At 38.4% G+C, this 18,015-nt stretch overlaps 1 protein-coding gene across 3 annotated transcripts; it reads right to left on the reverse strand.

The window, feature by feature from the left end:
• On the reverse strand, positions 1-15,121 carry LOC113440894 (inosine-uridine preferring nucleoside hydrolase-like). Of its 3 annotated transcripts, none has more exons than XM_087938457.1 (6): positions 15,065-15,121; positions 7,631-7,821; positions 6,532-6,711; positions 5,837-5,948; positions 4,077-4,213; positions 1-2,053 (listed from the first exon to the last, which is right to left on the reverse strand). In XM_087938457.1, the coding sequence occupies exons 2-6, from the start codon at positions 7,808-7,810 to the stop codon at positions 1,733-1,735; spliced, it is 930 nt and encodes a 309-aa protein (XP_087794583.1). In that variant the 5' UTR covers positions 7,811-7,821; positions 15,065-15,121; the 3' UTR covers positions 1-1,732. The 3 variants fall into 3 exon arrangements, with proteins under 3 accessions (XP_087794583.1, XP_026563359.1, XP_087794584.1); XM_026707574.2 differs by lacking the exon at positions 15,065-15,121 and adding an exon at positions 11,546-11,767; XM_087938458.1 differs by lacking the exon at positions 15,065-15,121 and adding an exon at positions 11,650-11,764 and having other exon boundaries at positions 1,614-2,053.
• Positions 15,122-18,015: the final 2,894 nt, after the last annotated feature.

An 18,015-nucleotide genomic window follows, 5' to 3' on the forward strand; every position in this document is an offset into this window, starting at 1 on the left:
TAGTTTCAAAAGGAAACTTTTATTGGGACAAAGTGATAGCAATAAAGAGAAGGCAGGATCTGAGGATTCCCAGACATTTCTGTTAGATTAAAAGAGAGAGTCACACACACACTCTCAGTCCAGTACAGGGCAAGCCAATCCACAGGTGCAAAGTTGTGTTGAGAACCTCAGGCTGAGAAGGTGATAAGAAGTTGTTCTCACACATTGCTTGCTGGAGGCTCCAGTGCTGAGGTAAAACAGAGGGCCCTCTAGCCATTCCCTTCCCCTTTGCATTCCCAGGATGGTAAATCGAAGTACAGGATAGGCATGCAACAGGAAAAGGGTTACAAAGTGAGGAATGCATCCAGGCCCTCCCCACCAGAAGGGCAGTGTCCTGATAGGGATCTATGGGACCTGGCGCCACCACAGTTTCTTGGATATAGTGGGACTGGAAAGGATTTTAGTAAGTGATAGATTTGGCATATTCTGCTAAATGAGCACAAATCATATTGCGTAGGGAAAGAGCAATTATTTCAAACAAAGGAGTTCTTTGAGCAAATGGGATCTTTCACATTTTCTGTTGGTATACCTTGATTAGCTTGAAATTTATGCCTTAGGTCATAACAACATTCACCTTAACATAATAGTTCTACAAATAATTACAGCAAATAATTACATTACCTCTTGTTGACTGTTTTCTATAATATCAGCATAATAATTGCAAAAGTGCATAAGAAAAGTATACAGTAATTTTGCCATTGTTTTATTAACAGTTATTAGTTTTAAAGTAAGTTATGCTTCTCATACCAATGGCAGTTATTAAAAATATCAATTAGCTCACTAGAAGCAGAAGACAACTATAATACAAGCAGTTATATACCAAGTAGTACACTAAAAATGGCATCCAATTATACATATGGAATCAGAAGGATCCTGCTCACTGGAACAGTAACACACACACACACACACACACACACACACACACAAGACTTGGGTTCATCTACCCAAGTCTTGAACAGAAGGGACAACTTGCTTTAGAATGTCGGTCCTATTTGCTAGTCTAATCTCACCACAGGAAGATATCTGTGGCAATGTCACTATGAATATGCAGCATCATTTTCTACACTATCCTTGTTTCTAACTTGTACCAAATGAAATAATGTGAACATATCAAGGGATTAACTGCTATTTATTATCTGCTCTTTTAAGAAAGCTTTTATAAATTATTAATTATAAGTGAATGTTTTAAACCAAAACCAAATACTATATCTCCATTAAAATTGACCATATTAATTATTTTTAGATTTATGAAGGGGTTTTGGCACACATTTTTAAGAAACACATAATATAAATTGTGCCTGTATCAACATCTGGTAGAGCGTCAGAGAAGGGGGAAGACAGACATCATGTTGGAGACATTATTTTATTTATTTTTAAATTTATACTGTTTGCTCAAAGGATCCCTTCATAAATAATACCTAAGGATGCATAATTCTTATCATCTTGAAGAGTTCATGACTATAGATGACTCAGTGAACAGGATTCAATCAATTGTAGTGCAAAGGAAGAGAAAAAGAAGTTCAATGTATATCTTTCATGCTGGCAAAAATGTTAAAAGATTATTTTATTCTTCAGAACAATTAAAGAATTTAATTAGAACCTCTGCATGGGTAGCTATTATAGTGTTTCAGGCAAACCTTGGTTTGCCCAGCAGCAGTAACTTAACATAAATATTATGTTAAATAAGCCCATTTTATTTCAAAGCATCCATCATAAGTGCCTGGAATTTCCCTAAATCACAGTTTTTCATTACAAATGCTTTGTGTTCCTTTTTCAGATGGTCAGACCAATCCATTACCATCATTCCTCTAGTTAGAGAGCCACTGAGCTCAACACTTACGCCAATTATTGTGACTTCTGTGACAAAGTTTTCATCAATGGCAGCAGCCATAGCGTAAGAGTCGCAAGAAACAAAGCCTAAGTCAGGTTTTGCCATTTTTAAAGAATGAGCAAATATTTTCTTCATGAACCTGGCTTTCTCGGTATTCTGATTCACCCATTCATGGTAGAATTCCTAGGAAGGAAAAAAAAACAATGTTGAACATTAAAACCCAGCCAAAGAAGGAATTATCTGGGTGGAAAAATGGCAGATCAATGGGCAATCAGCCTGAAAGAGTCACATCTACCTTGCTTATTATAAGCCAAAAGAAGCAGACTCAATAATACTATATCACTGGAACCAGTAGCCTTGGATTTTCTGCCCCATTTTGTTTTGGGGACTTTGAGGAAGGCCTAAGGCATCTATGTCAGAGGTGGTATTCAGCAGGTTCTGGCCAGTTTTGGAGAACCGGTAGTGGAAATTTTGAGTAGTTTGGAGAACCGGCAAATCCCTCCTCTGACTGAAGATTTTACAGTATCCTTCCCCTGCCACGCCCACCAAGCCACGCCCACAGAACTAGTAGTAAAAATAATTGAATCCCACCACTGATCTATGTTGCCATGTAAGCCTCCCAAACAGGAAAAATAAGTTTACTACTATAGAGAGCACAAATCTAATGAAAGATGAACTGCTAACGTATTAATAAAATGTTCTGCCTTAAGAGAAGTTTGATTTTTTTAAAAAAACCTTGCAGTCAGTACAAAACTGTTTCTATAGTGTGTGGGTATATATACATATGCATTAAACACATTTCATGGGGTCCTATTTAAAAAAAAGCATTTTATGGCCTTTTAAAATTTTCAGTGAACCAATCCCAAGCATAATTCTGGTGGCAGTGGATTTTGAAGAACCAGAGCAGGAAAGAAAACACTATTAACTAAGATAAGGCTACTTTAGAATTAGGCAGGGAAACTAGTTGACCCAACCCTCCCTAACTGGATCAAACACAGAGATATAGAAGCCACCAGCAGATTTTTCAATTACTGTAACTAGCTATGCCTCTATGCAGTGCTTGATATCTCAGCCCATCAATTTACACTGTATCTTTCTTGAATTCCCAACCAATACTACACCATTGAACTGAACATATTCAGTGGATGGATACAGACAATAAATGTACTATCCTAGCCTGTATTACAACGTTCCACCAGAAGTCAGAATGGTGTAGTCTTTAGGATTTAGGACTGAATTAGGAAGATTTTACTTAAATTTCAGAAGCTGATTAGAAGACTTTAAAACCGTCACTGTCTCTCAGACTATGATGGCTCACAAGGCTGCCATGAGAGACAGAGAAAACGTGTGCATTGCCTTAAATTCTTGGAGAGCAGATAGGAATTTGTAATACAGAAACTCCTAAAGTAAATTAGTACATCAAGTGAAGTACTAATAATACCACTCTATAAAGCCTTAGTAAGACCACACCTAGAGTAGTGCATCCAGTTTTGGTCACCACATTATAAAAAAGATGTTGAGACTCTAGAAAAAGGACAGAGAAGAGCAACCAGGATGATTAGGGGACTGGAGGCTAAAACATACAACGAACTAGTAAAGAGAAGGACCAGGGGAGACATGATAGTGGTCTTCCAATATTTGAGGAGCTGCCCCAGAGAGGAGTGGGTCAAGCTATTTTCTAAAGCGCCTGTAGGCCAGACAGGGAATAACAGATGGAAACTGAACAAGGAGAGATTCAACCTGGAAATTAGGAGAAATTTTCTGACAGTGAGAACAATCAACCAATGGAGCAGCTTGTTCTTGGAAGTTGTGGAAGCACCATCACTTGAGACTTCAAGAAGAGATTGGACTCCCATTGTCAGAAATGGTGTAGGGTCTCTGCTTGGGCAAGGGGTTGGACTAGATGACCTATAAGGTCCCTTCCAACTCTGATTATCTGTTATCTATTATCTGTTGTCTGTTAAAGGCCACAGTGAAGACTTGGGTAGGGGAAAAAGAAACAAAGCCTTACTATTCCAAACTAGAGAAGAAGATTGTAATATGTACTGATATCAAAGTTTCTTAATTTCTGGCGCCATTTCAGAAGTGAATAGAGTGAGCCTATGCAATCTAGTTAATTAAAACCTACCTCCTACACAGAATAAAACCCATTGAATTCAGTGAAACTAACTCCCAGCATAGACAAAAGAGTGGAGAACTCTCTTACCCAGGGCAGCGAGCAGGCACAGGTGAACTCCCAGGCTGCAATATACATTGGGCAGGTGTACTCATTTAAGACAATGTAGGCAGCTTCAGGATCAGTTGCAAAATTGAATTCTCCACACACTTTAATATTTCCTCTGGCTAAAGGAAGCAAAGACGTTTCTTTAGAAAAAGCATTTCATTGCTGAAGTTGATGAATTGGAATGAATTTATGTATAATCTGATATGTAAACATCATGCTCATATAAAAACATATTTTATTGGCAATGTGAAATTTTAGGACTACTCTAGCTGATTTGCAAAAATCCAGACAGTCACTTAGTTTATAAATTGAAATTTTTATCACATATAAATTTATTTGCACATAAAGTATAATTCATTCATCTAACTAATGCATGGAATTGCCAAAATAAGCTAGCAATAATTAAGCTAGCTTAAGCTAAATAAGCTTAAGCTAAATAAGCTATCTTATTTTGGCAAGGAATTGCCAGAATAAGCTAGCCCAATCAAAGAACCTCCAAGACCACTCCCACCAACTCTGACAGGGCAAGTCACTAGTACTAGCATGGATGATGTTAGTTTGGGTAAGGAAACATCTGCAAGAAAACAATCAGGCTCAAAGAGCACCACGGATTCCTCATTTCAATCCTCAGCTACAAAATATCAGAATCTTTCTTGTATTTTAACTCACTGGTTCTGGTCTAGAATAAATCCATAATATGTTCTGTTGGGTTCCACTTAAATCACTGAAGACCAAATTCATGTATTTTCTCTATACATACTTAAATCCTTTATCTGTTCTTATAAGACTCGGTTTCCAGATTCTTGGCAACTCAGGAGCCTTAGTAGCCTTCTCCGATTTGTCATTGTCTTTTTTTTTTTAACTGTGATGCCCAGAACAGGGCATAGTTCTCCAAATAGGATTTCATTGGCAGAATAGAACAATTACTTTGCATGGGCTGAACTCTATGCTCCTGTTCACGTAGCCAAGATAGTATATACCTTTTCAGCAACTGCATCATACTGTTACTTTATATTTCTCTACATTCATTTTCACCCTATAGGTTTCAGTTTGCAAACCTATCTTCTTGAATCGTCTTTCATCTAAAGTTATTCAACTTCCCCAGCTTTGTGAAATTTGGTAAGAGTCCTCTCAATTCCCTCATCAAATTCATAGATAAAAATGTCACACAGTAACACCCAAAACAGAATTCTATGGCATTCCATTCAATACTTCCCTCCGGGCTGAACTGGAGCTATTGATGAACATTCTTTAAGCACAGTCGTTATACAGTGTCCATTAAATAGAAGCACCTTCTAGCCATAGTTTACTATTCCATGAAGGAAGAATATCACAAGGCAAGTTCTTAAAAGCTTTCCTGAGGTCCAATACACTATGGCTGTAGCTTTCATTCCCCAAATGATGTAATTCTACCACCACATAAGATGAAATTAAGCATAATTCGATTGTGATAGCCATGTGCATCATGAATTACTGCCTTGGATAACTGCTATGATTATTTATTTCACTTTATCTTATTACTCATATATGAGTTAATATGTTTAGGACACAAACCCATGCATACACTTGGTAGCATGACTTGAATTAAAATAGTCAGTCAGACTTTATCAGCCAGAATTAGACAGTATGATTAGTTTTTTCCCATAAAAAATGAACAAACAGATTAAAATGAATTTTTAGCATGGATCTGCCAAATTAGGCAGATCTAAACATGTCAAATAGGTCCTCTTGAGTTCACTTACATTCAGTATTTCCTCCCATGATGAACAAATTTTTAAGTTTCTTGGGAAGTAATGGGTCCATTTTCACTGCTAGTGCTATATTCGTCAGTGGACCAAGAGCAACCAGAGATACCTAAAAATAAATTTATTTATTTATTGAATATTTTTAAAAGCACATAACTGTAAGACTATATTAATTTTTTTGTAGTTGATTAGGCCTTACTTCTTTAGATCAAACTGTTGTTACGGAGACAATATCTGATCATATGTTTGGGTGGTCCAGTTGGAAATAATATAATAAGTACATCTTGACCTGAAAGTCAAAATATATTTTGCTGTACTCATAAGGAATGTACTGTAACTCCATTTGGTACAGCCTAGTTGTTTCCTTGTTCTGATGTCTCTGTTTTTCCTTTCTAGGTTTCTTGTATTAATAGTAGGGCTACCTTATCTTCCATATCTATTATATCCATCCAAAGTCTCTGAATGCCAGGCGGCATACAAGTAATACATGGGCTGCAAATTCTAGACAACCACAAGTTGTGATAGAAAAGAGATACAGAAAAAAATGTTGCATGTACTGGCCATGCAGATTTTTGCAGCCCTATTAAAAATGTATTGCTAGAATTCAGATTCCTGGGAGCATGGAAGGTGAAGCAAGGCCTTATTCTATTCCACATTTATGATAAATATTTATGGTACCTGTACCATCTCACCTGACCTGGTCGCTCATTGACTATTCTTAATATTGCAGTCACAGCATTTTCTTTCTGCAGAAGTTCTGTTCCTGGGGCATTTGGATCAGGAACATCACCCAATCCATCTTTACCATGAAACAGTGCCCCTGTAACAGGTCCACCAAGTAGAGGAGCAGGAGCACCAGGATAAACTGGAATCTAGATATGAAAAGATGTCAGTAGAATATGAATTTTAAAGAACTATTGATCTCCCTAAAATTAAATAACAGTATAAAATAATTGAATTGCTCTATGAGTCCAGCCATCCACTTTTCTATTTCAAGCAACTCAGATTCATATGATTTATCTTTGCTTATTTTATCACATTTAAAAACGTTTATACCTCTGTGGAGAGAAGCAAAATAAAAAAACCTTACTTTCTAAAAAAAAAAAAGATAAAAATGACCTGTGAGTGCTTTGTCTCCCTACATTTTCCCCTCCCCCTCTTCTTTTGGGCCATCCACTTCTTCTGAAGGGAAAACATCTTCTTTCATTTGGCAGCCATATTGTGTTTGCTGATGGCTGCAGAGGTCCAAAACACACATTTCCTCCATTCTCCTTCCATCATCTCCCAAGCTTATGTTAAGTGGTAGCTTTTTTTTTTTTTTGGCAACTCTGCCATGCTGTTGCTTGGAAGGTCAAGTGGGAATGAAAGAAAGCAGCACAAGTGTCTGTATTATTGCTAAGTAATAATTATATTCTTCCTCAATCTGGAAAATCCTATATGGATTGCTATGAAGACAAGCAAATAAATACATTAAAATTTCCACTTCGGATCAAAACTATGAACACACATAGTGATAAATCATAGTGGTAATAGTTCCTACTGCAAACCATAAAGTTAGTGTAACCCCATACAAGAAATCATATGTATTGTTAAAACAGACACATCAATATCTTTTTATAAAATCAAGCAACCGCTTTTTGAAAACTAGTGATGCAGCCACACTTCTCATGCATAAAGTGAATCTTAAACATAAGTAAATAAGCATCCGTCTCACATGCCAATATCTGATTTTGTGAGTCTCACACACAGTGCTATGCCAAATGTGTTGGCTGGTTCAGTTGGGGCAATTACCTCAAGCTTATTACAAACTTGCAACACACGCAGCACATTTCTAGATGTATTTTCCAACAGGTTGTTCCCATAAGTGCAAGTAATCCCCAGGACTTCTACACTGGGATTTGCAAGAGCCATCATTATAGCTTGAGCATCATCAACACCACAATCAGCATCAATCAACAGAAGTTTCTTCATGTCAGAAATATCTATGGAAAAGAAAGATCAATAATTTAAAAAATAACATTTGTATCAGCTGTAACCAATGTTGGAAGGGTATTTTGTATAAACAGGCACCAAGGGCTGGATGAACTAGAGCAAGCCCAGGCTTGTAAACTTCTTTGCAGGCTTGCCTAGCTATAACTTTCACAAATCATCATGATGAATATTGGGTTTGATCAGCCATATGATGTATGTGCAAGTTTTATTTTAAAAAATAGACACTCAATTTGAACATATTGGTGCATAGAGAATGCACTAGTGCACTATGATGGACTGAAACAAGGACATACTGGAAATCAGATCAAAATATAACTGAGAAAAGTAACAAGAACCAATCCCAACTCTGATTTGAAGCTGCCCAGGAACAGCTAGACCCCTCCTAAATTGCTTTCTTTATTGTTGAATATTATTTTTAAACAATATCCTGTGACACGATTGATGAAAACTGAGTGGTAAGAGTCCAACAAATGAATGTTTGTATTTATACTTCTATGATCGAGGCCTTGATGAGGTGAAGGGGCTTGTGTGAATAAATGAAGTCTTGGGGCTATGTTATTAGACATGTATATGTCCAGAAGGTCTCCCCAAAGTGAACAGGTCACGATGGATACTCCAAACTAACACTGGTCACATCTGCCAAGCCCCATTGGACTGATGGAAGAATTATCCTTCTGGGTTCCGTTCCAAGTGGGGAAGAAAGACACTGGAAACATGGTGACTGTTTGGAAAGATGGTTTAATGGTGGCAGGATCACATGCCTTGGGTGAAGAAAGAATGAAAAAGGCTGAGATGCTGAGAGTCCCTTAGTTATATACCCTCTGTGGGGCCTCACCTTAGTGTTTCCTGTTCCTGTGTAAGAAATGTATCCCATTGGCTGTCAGACTCCCAGGGGCGGGGGTCTTAGCTAACTTTGTAGGCTTTGTCTGGACCACAAGGCTTCACCTGAGTGCTGGCAATCTGAGTGATGCAATCTTCCCAGACCAGGGGGTGAGATGGGCCTTTGTTATTATGTAGAATACTCTGGCCCAGGCCTTAATGGCCTGCCCATTAACAAGGGTGGGGGTCAGCTTCTGCTTCTGGGGTGAGTTTCTGCTTCTGAGTTTGTACTCTTTTTAGGGGAAATATTCTGCCTTTTTAATATTTCCTAGGATATTTCATTCTTCTAGGAGAGGGTGGGTGCTAACTTCTACAGGACTGCATGATGAATTATGATCTATTTCTTCCACATGCCAAAACAACCTTAAAAACGGCCCTCAGTCCCCGAATCTCAGGACCATATTTGTTGGAAACATGTGGAAGAGGCCAATATCCTGCAGTTGACAGACAGATAATAAAATGATGATGATGATTGATGATTATGATGGTGATGATGATTTATACTTATTAGATAAGATTACAAGAGAGCAAACAAGTACACTATGGAGAATACACTTTGAAAGGAATGCTTTGGTACTACCTATTTGTTTAATGTGCTTCTGGTGGGTTAGGAGACAAAGCTAAACGTTACGCTGAACCAGTAGTAACACCGGTTGAATCCCACCCCTGACAAGAATGGTCATAAAATGGGGCAAAACTCACTAAACGAATGCCTCAATAACAGAAATGTTAGGCTCAATTGTGGTCATAAGTCAAAGGCTACCTGTAATCAGGTAATTGCAGCCTGAGGCAAAAAAAAAGCAGCTTAAGAAGTGATCCATTGAACAAGGTATCTCTCACTCTGCAAGTGAGGACATTCTGGAGTGATGTAATCACAGACAGGACAGAAGTCCTTCTGATTCAGGGTTATTTTGACATGGTTTTAGGAGCTTTTCTGGAATGTTCCAGTTTATGCCCCAAAGTTCTGAGGAGATGGTATGCGCCAGTCTGTTTCAATATCTTTTTCATACCATCCAACCAAAACTGAATGTAAAACACCACACTTGGAATACTGCATCCATTTGTCACCACAATGACGAAGTTATTGAGACTCTAGAACATGGGTCTTCAAACTTGACAGCTTTAAGACTTGTGGACTTCAACTCCCAGAATTCCTCCTCCAGTCATGTTAGCTCAGGAATTCTAGGAGTTGAAATCCACAAGTCTTAAACTTGCCAAATTTGAAGGCCTTTGCTCTAGAAAGAATGCAGAGAAGAAGGATAATTAGGGGGATGGAGGCTAAAACATATGAATGGTTGCAGGAATTAGATATGCCTAGTTTAATGAAAAGAAGTCTAGGGATAACATGGTAGCAGTGTACCAATATTTGACAGGCTGCCTCAAAGAAAACAGGGTCAACCTATTCTCCAAAGTACCCAAAGGCAGGTCAAGAAGGAATGGATGGAAACTAAAGGAAAGAACCAGCCTAGAACTAATTATTAACTAATTATTAACAGTGGAACGACTTGCCTCCAGAATTGTGGGTGCTCCAACACTGCAGGTTTTTAAGATTGGGCAACCATTTGCCTGAAATGATATAGGGTTTTCTGTCTGAGCAGGGATTTGGACTAGACTAGAAGATCTGCAGGGTCCCTTTCAACTCTATTTTTATGTGATTCTTTTAGCCTCCTTTCTAGCATTTTGGGGCTTTTCTTGCCACGGAGTTACCTTATTTCCCTCTACGAGACATGGGTTTTTAAACCACTTCTCTGGAGAGTTTCTACTGTGATCCTGGGGAGTCTGGATCTTTCTGTCTTGCCCACACACATGTTTTTTAGTCACTACATATGTGCTTTATGAAAACAATGCCTCTGTGGCTAGGAATTCATCATCAAGATAGCTGAAATGAGTAAAGAGAGTGAAGGAAAATGGGTGGAGTGATTCCCTTTTGCCTATAATGCAAGATGGAAAATATTGCCTTATTAAACATAATTTGAAAGAAAACAATGTCCTTATCAAATTTGATAAGCTAACATTTGAAGTAAGTCCAGGTTTGAAGCAGGTACTAAAATCCAAGATGCTTTCTCAGTCAATCATTTCCTGTACTGCTCCTATCAATTTTTTTGATCTTCTGTATTTTAAGTTCCAGATATATAATTATTATGTCTGATGGGGCAGAAACCAATCTCTACTAACAGCATCTTTCCAATATTCCCTGGATTCCCTTCACAGCAAGGAAGATTCTGGAGAGGAAGCACCTCAGTGCCCTACATCTTCCTTAGCAGGGCAGCTGTCTGCAGAGAGGCCAGAGGGGCTCCCTTGGTCATCATAAGAACAGGCTATTGAATTAAATACCCAGGATCCAATCCACCAGGACATTGCTTATAATTTTATAGGAGATATTTGCACTTTATGACAGCTAACTAGGGAAATGCACCTGTTGTGAGTTGTATTAAGAACTGGTCATAGATGTGCTTCCTGAACTTCTATTTGCAGTGTAGTTGTTATTCTTGATATCAAAAGATAAGCAAAATAGAGTTTTAAATGCCTCAGGTCATTTTAGGAAATCGTTTGAACATAGGCGAGTTTATAAAACTATTATACAAAGCAGTGAGGAGTCTGAGGGAAAGGCATTAAGCAAGTTAAACTTGGGAGCAGCTGGACTATTTAAGCATTATTTGCCTAAAATCCAAGACGAGGTATTTAAAAAAGAACAAAGCTAAAACATTCATTCGCCTTTATCACTGACAGCTGCTATTAAGGGCAGGCGAAACTAGTTTAAAAAGCGGGTTTCCAAAAAAGCGGGTTTCCAAAAAAGCGCTAATGAAAAACGCGGAAAAAAGAGGACGAGCGAACCTGCCGTAGCGACAGCCAAGGCCGAGCTCAACTCTAAGCCTTCCGGCGGGTGGGGCTGAAAAGAGAACGAGCGCCCAGAATTGGCCAATCGCAAGCTTGCCCACCGGGATTCTTTTGGCCTCAATTTGCGTCGTTGTTATGGCAGCCACGTTCCGATCGTTGCACGCCTGGACCCTCGTCGAGACAGTCTGGTAGGGAGGCCTTAACGGAGAACCGGATGCCAGCAAGGAGAGGTGGCTGAGCTACGAGCCCTTTGAACCTCGACCCGCAGATACGCACGGAGATATTTTTAGCCATGAAAAGCCGCCCGGCGTTAGAGCACCAACGTGCCTACCGTCCCTGTCCTATTGTTCCTTTTTTATTTTTCTTATATGGATCCATTTCATGTGTTCATAACTATGTTTATACTTATACCTGTTATCTTATAATCGCTTGACAAATAAATAAATAAATAAAATACGTTTTGCTTTGCTGCCTGCAGTGTTAGCGCTAAGGTGCAATTTCTTCAAGGGTAATCTGCTCAGCATCAAACGCCTTAATACAGAGGTCTCCAAACTTGGCAACTTTTAAGACTTGTGGACTTCAACTCCCAGAATTGTCCAGCAGCATAGTTCCCAGATTCTGGTAGCTGAAGTCCACAAGTCTTAAAGTTGCCAAGTTTGGGGATCCCTGCCTTAACATCTTCATTGGGGACCCCTGCCTTAACATCATGGTGCCAGGCTTGGTTTCGTGGAGAAAAAAAACGGACCAAGGACCGCTTCTCCAAGAAGCCTTGCCTATGGCTGACTTGTTATCATTAGTGTGGTTTGTAAAAGAGCCAGCTGAAAGTGGAAGAGCTTTATTGAAACCGGCATAAAAATCAGACCGTCCATCCATACATTCAGATACTTCCAGTGGTCCTCAGGTTTGAGTGTTACACCATCTGCAGCTCCTGTCCTGCCTGTGGGAGGCTAAAGAGATAGTTCATGTGCTATGACACTATGCTATAAATGCTTCTGGTTAGAAATTGCCACCTCTCTCTTAACTCCTCAGTCTGGCAGCACTGTTTCAAACTAAAAAAAAAATATTAAGGGGCAGAAGCTTTCATGAGGTGTAGCTCACTTATCAGATGTCAGGAGTGGATCAATCGATACAGAACTTGAAAAGGATGGATATGCAGCTACATGTTACGTGTGAGACAGATCTGGAGAACTTCGTCAATTAGCAATTGTTATGTATCGAAAACCTTTTTGTTGGGATCTTCTAAGATAGCTTGAAAACTTTTGAGATGTCAGTTTGGTGGACTCACTCTATGATGCTGGTACTGGTTTGTCTTAAAAAGACATCTATGAGATCTATAATGAAATGACCTGGGAGATTAAAGGGATCTACTGTTCTTTGCATTGTGCTGAGAACTGATGTCAAACTTGTGTCTGTTGATTATTTTGCAAAAAAAATGACTTTCTCCAAAGTAGAATGCAGGAGAACAATGCTGGCGGATAACAGCATTGGAAGAAGAGTATGAGAAGGGGACCTATTCTAATTTTGTATGAGAAATTGTGGGGGCCTGTGATGTGGCTGTTAGCTACCTTGCCCCCTTCCCTGTATATATACTGAGTTTGTTGAAAGGGTTGGTTCTGTAGGAATTGATCTGGCTCTTTTGTCTATTGGTTGAGTGGGTAGTTCAGACTCCTGAATGCTTGACTTAATTCTGTGACTTAAGCATGTCTGTCACAGAACAGTTGTGATGTGGAGTCCAGCAAAAGGGTTGGAGGATTTTAAAAAGCTTTTAACACTACAAGTGCTAATTGATGAAGTAATTATCTGTTTCACGTGTAACATAACCACCCTTTCTTCCTTCAGTTTTTAAAAAAATTGCTCCAATTTAATTATTCCATGCATCTGATGAAGCTACAGCTCTTAAAACTGTATATCTTTCAGTTTGTTAATTAGAAAAGTTGCTATTGGATTCCTTTCAATACTGGCTGTGATAGATTAACCTGGCCTTCTTAGTGTCTAAAAAATGAACATCGGTTTCAGAATCCAGGAATGCTGTACAGGTCTCAACAGGTGATCAACACCCAGAAAGGATAAAATGGTAAAATTATATGTCAGCGTGTCTTTGTTTGTTAAGCAATTGTATGCATACATTTTGTAAATAACTTAGTTTTGACTCTATATTTTATATGCAGATCAGTTCTAATACTTCTAAGTTAATTACAAGTTAAAGAAAACATCAGGAAGAATGGTCCTTCATATGATAACCACTAGTTTAATAATGCTTTTCTTTCCAATTTTTCGGGTGGTCTTTTTCAGCCTTCCATGCAGTTACATTTGACCAGGCACTCTTATCAAAGAACCTGGATCCCACCACAGTATAAATAAAAGCCACTATTTCTGAAGTCACTCAGTAAAGATTCATCCTAAATAGAGATTTGCTGAGACTTTCATGTCAGGTGTGGATTTTTTAAAAAATAAAATAACATGCCTTCAGGGCCATTTTATCATCCTAATTCTTTTTTCCCCCATTTCTTGCTCCAAAATAAGAGAACATTAATAAACTGAGCAGAATAAAGCACAGCTATAAAATACATGGGTCCTTATAAGCATTTTTTAAAAAAAATCCTGAACAATCAGGCATGATCAAATTGTGAAGAGAAATAGAATATTGGATTTGTGCAGTTGTGTTGTGTGTTTCTCCCATCCCCAAGTTCCACACACTGCAATGGGAATGTCAAGCCAACCCCCCCAATCCAGCAACATCCAAGAAGGCTAAAGAGCAAATTTACAAGGCCAACAATTTCAGGGTGCATTATTGTAGAGGCTATGCATGCTGAACTTCAAGTCTCAATAGCTTTAGCCAACAGCTAATGATAAAAGTGTTGGAGTTTGTGATTTAATAATATACAAGGGTGACAGTTTCTTTTTGCTACAATCCATATTCTGTGAAAGTTAGGTCAACAGAATTTTTTCCAATGACCCACTATGGTCTTTCTTTGTTCTGTTGAGCTTGTTTCACTCGTAGCTGGTCATTATAAACATTATCCATTTCTTTTCATAAATTGTTGCAATTACAAATTCTGATGTACCATTCGGTTTCTGTTGTAAAATTCTGTTTCTTTTTGGAACACTTCTCTTCCCCAGGATTAGATTGGCCTTGATTCAACCCTGCTGGCATTTCATAACACTTTGAATACATGAATGGGGGTTGAACTGCTAGTTGGAGTTCACATAGTTATCCATTTGTGGCAAATTGGCTTTACCTCAATTGCCATTGCATGTAGTTTGATTTTACATTATTTTTTTGATTTTAAATCTTGTTAGCTGCTGAGTCACTGTGGTGTGATGGGTGACTGTATAAACCCAGTAAGTGAATAAATTTATTATTCTGAGCTTTTGGACTCTCATACTGGAGCTCATCCTCATAAATTTGGAAGACTAAACCTCTGGTCCTGGTTAGCCGACCCAGATTGGATTCTGCAGCATGATGCTGGGACATGTATATTTGCCTTCATTAGTGAAAAATATTTTTATCCTTACCTGCTCAGCTCTCAAGTTTTCTCAGTCTGAATGCTTGCTACTTTTCAACGCTGTGGCACTTGACCAGATCTTGTTAACATTTACCCAGTGTATATATTGACTGGATCTTGTTAATATTTACCCAGTGTATTGTTAGAATATTAACAATGTATTAAATAAAAAAAAACTGGAAAAGCAGCAATTTAAATCAATATTCTTAGAGCCAAAATCATTGGGAGATAATGGAATTGAATTTCCCAGCTTTACATTTCACTGAAATGCAATAAAAACCACTACTCATTTCATTCTTTGATAAAGTGACTAAATTAGTAGACCAGCGAAACGCTGTGGACATAGTATACTTAGATTTCAGCAAGGTATTTGACAAAGTAGACCACAACCTACTTCTTGGTAAGCTAGTAAAATGTGGAATAGACAAGATCACCACCAGATGGATTTGTAGCTGGCTGAGAAACCATACTCAATGAATAGTCCTTAATGATACTACATCCACATGGACGGAAGTAAGCAGTGGGGTAACCACAAGGTTCCATCTTAGGCCCAGTACTCTTCAATATCTTCATAAATGACTTTGATGAGGGAATGGAAAAGGGCACAGAGGTGGGATGCTACCGGTTCTACCTGGCTCTATAGAACCGGTAGCTCTGAAGAGCAGCAGACACCAAACCGGTTCTGTGTTTGCTGTTGTTAGGCCCACCCGCCTGCCCAGGCTCTTACCTGTCCTTTATTTCCTGCTTTTTCAACCTCAGCTGCTTTGTGCAGCACAGCTGAGGTTGAAAAAGCAGGAAAAAAGTGGCATTTCAAATGCTACGCACGTGTGTGCAGCACTTTTCAGCTGTCCAGGCAGCATGGTTTAAGGTTTTTTACACACATGCATGTGCACGAAGCACACATGCGCAAGCAAAACATAGTCACCAAACTGGTAGTAACATCGGTTGAATCCCACCCCTGGAAGGGGAACTCATAAAATTTGCAGATGACACTAAGCTGGTAGGAATAGCCAACACCCCAGAAGACAAGCTCAAGATCCAAAAAGATCTTGACAAACTTGAACAATGGGCCCTATCCAACAATGTGGAGAAAAGCAAGGTTTTACATTTTGGCAGGAAAAAACATATGTATAAGTACAGATTAGGTGTGACCTGGCTCAAAAACAGTAACTGTGACAGAGACCTTGGAGTCCTACGGATGATCACTTGAATATGAGCCAGCAGGGTATAGTAGCAGCCAAAAAAGCTAATACAATCCTTGGTTGTATAACCAGAGGCAGAGAATCAAGATCACATGAAGTATTAGTACCGCTTTATAAAGCCCTAGTAAGTAAGACCATACCTGGCATACTGTAAACAATTTTGGTCACACTACAAAAAAGATGTTGAGATTTTGGAAAAAGGTCAGAGAAGAGTAACTAAGATAATCAAAGACGGTTGAAGACTCAAACATAAGAATAGCTGCAGGGTTTGGGAATGGCTAGTCTAGAGAAAAGAAGAATTGGGTGACAGTATTCCAATATTTGAGGGGCTGCCACAAAGAAGGAGGGTCAAATTATTCTCCAAAGCCCCAATGGCAGGACAAGAAACAATGAATGGAAATTAATCAAGGAGAGAAGCAACCTGGAATTAAGGAGAAACTTCTGAACAGTGAGGACAATTAACCAGTGGAACAGCTTGCCTCCAGAAATCATGGACACTTCATCGCTGGAGGTTTTTAAGAAGAGACTGGGCAGCCATTTGTCTGAAATAGTATAGAATATTAAAGTAGGTGGATATCTTTGCAGAAGGCTTAGTTTTAAAACCTGGATAATCCTGGGGGGTGGGGGGAACCTTTTCTCCCAATTATTTCATTGAATATATCATGTTATACTTAGAAGCGAGCAAATTAACACAAGTACGGTGATCGAATTATGACTTCTTTGTTTATAGTCCCGATGTTGATGAGTATATTATGAGCTCGGGAAAGGATGCCACTTTGTTCCCTAAACCACTGATATAGATAGCTGTACATAAGTAAATAATAAAATATTGTAAGAGGAAGAAACATGATTTTTGCCTATCTTTGGCTCTCCTTGAATAGGAAGCCACCAAATGATGCTATATACGGTATTGTAAAGCATGCTGAAAGTCCTTCACACACAACTTATCACTTTTCATGGGGTTAGATGTGATAGAATAAGATAGGCGTGAGGATGTTTTCAAATCCATATTTAAAACTCTTGTTATAAAGTTGTCATCTTCCATCATTTTTTAAAGTAACCCTTAACATAGTGAACTCTTTTCCCTTGTCATCACAACCACCTTAGGAAGTAGATTCAGTTAAGAAAGAATAATTAGCTCAAAGTCACTCAGTGGGTTTCCATGGTTGTGGACGGATGAGAATCTGCTTTTGCCCTAACCCACGCTTGATCATACATCATATAGCTCTTCCAGCTTACAACCAGTTCTTTGATTCTACAGAGCCTAATTCTTGTACTTGAAGTCTATTTCTATTTCTGCAATTGAATACTGAAATATTAGTGATATTTACATCTTTTGAAGATTGCCATCAGCTTTGTGTTGGTCTCATTTTCTGCTATTGGATTCATGATTCATTATTTTGTGTTTGTTTTTTTATTATTTTTTTTATTGGAAACTGCTAGTATAAATAACACAAATGCATCAATTATTTATTTTCATTGTAAAGTACCCAGTGATTTGACCTAAACTGTAAAAAAAAATTACAGCTCTCCTTGCTTATTGATAAACGCATAAAAGTACCACTATACTTGGTCATCAGTTTTTTAGAAGATAAAATATTAAAAGCATAAATACACTTTTAGAAAGAAATAAAGAAACTTCCAAGACCTAGAGAAAGATATTCTGGCATAGTCTTTCAGAGACTAAACAGCAGTTAGTCTATAAATGTTTATGGCAGAATAAATTTGATTTTTTTTTCTAAAATAGATCAGAGCTACT

The sequence above is a fragment of the Pseudonaja textilis genome, chromosome 8 (assembly GCF_049901715.1).
Source record: "Pseudonaja textilis isolate UNSWEBS1 chromosome 8, rPseTex1.2, whole genome shotgun sequence".
NCBI lineage: Eukaryota > Metazoa > Chordata > Lepidosauria > Squamata > Elapidae > Pseudonaja > Pseudonaja textilis.

What these genes read in the sequence shown, in the direction of transcription:
- LOC113440894 (XM_087938457.1), bottom strand. Translation starts at nt 7,810, where the DNA reads ATGAAGAAACTTCTGTTGATTGATGCTGATTGTGGTGTTGATGATGCT. An exon ending in TCAATGAGCGACCAGGTCAG is followed by an intron (nt 5,949 to 6,531) that starts GTGAGATGGTAC and finishes ATTTATTTTTAG; the next exon opens with GTATCTCTGGTTGCTCTTGG. An exon ending in CATGGGAGGAAATACTGAAT is followed by an intron (nt 4,214 to 5,836) that starts GTAAGTGAACTC and finishes TGCTTCCTTTAG; the next exon opens with CCAGAGGAAATATTAAAGTG.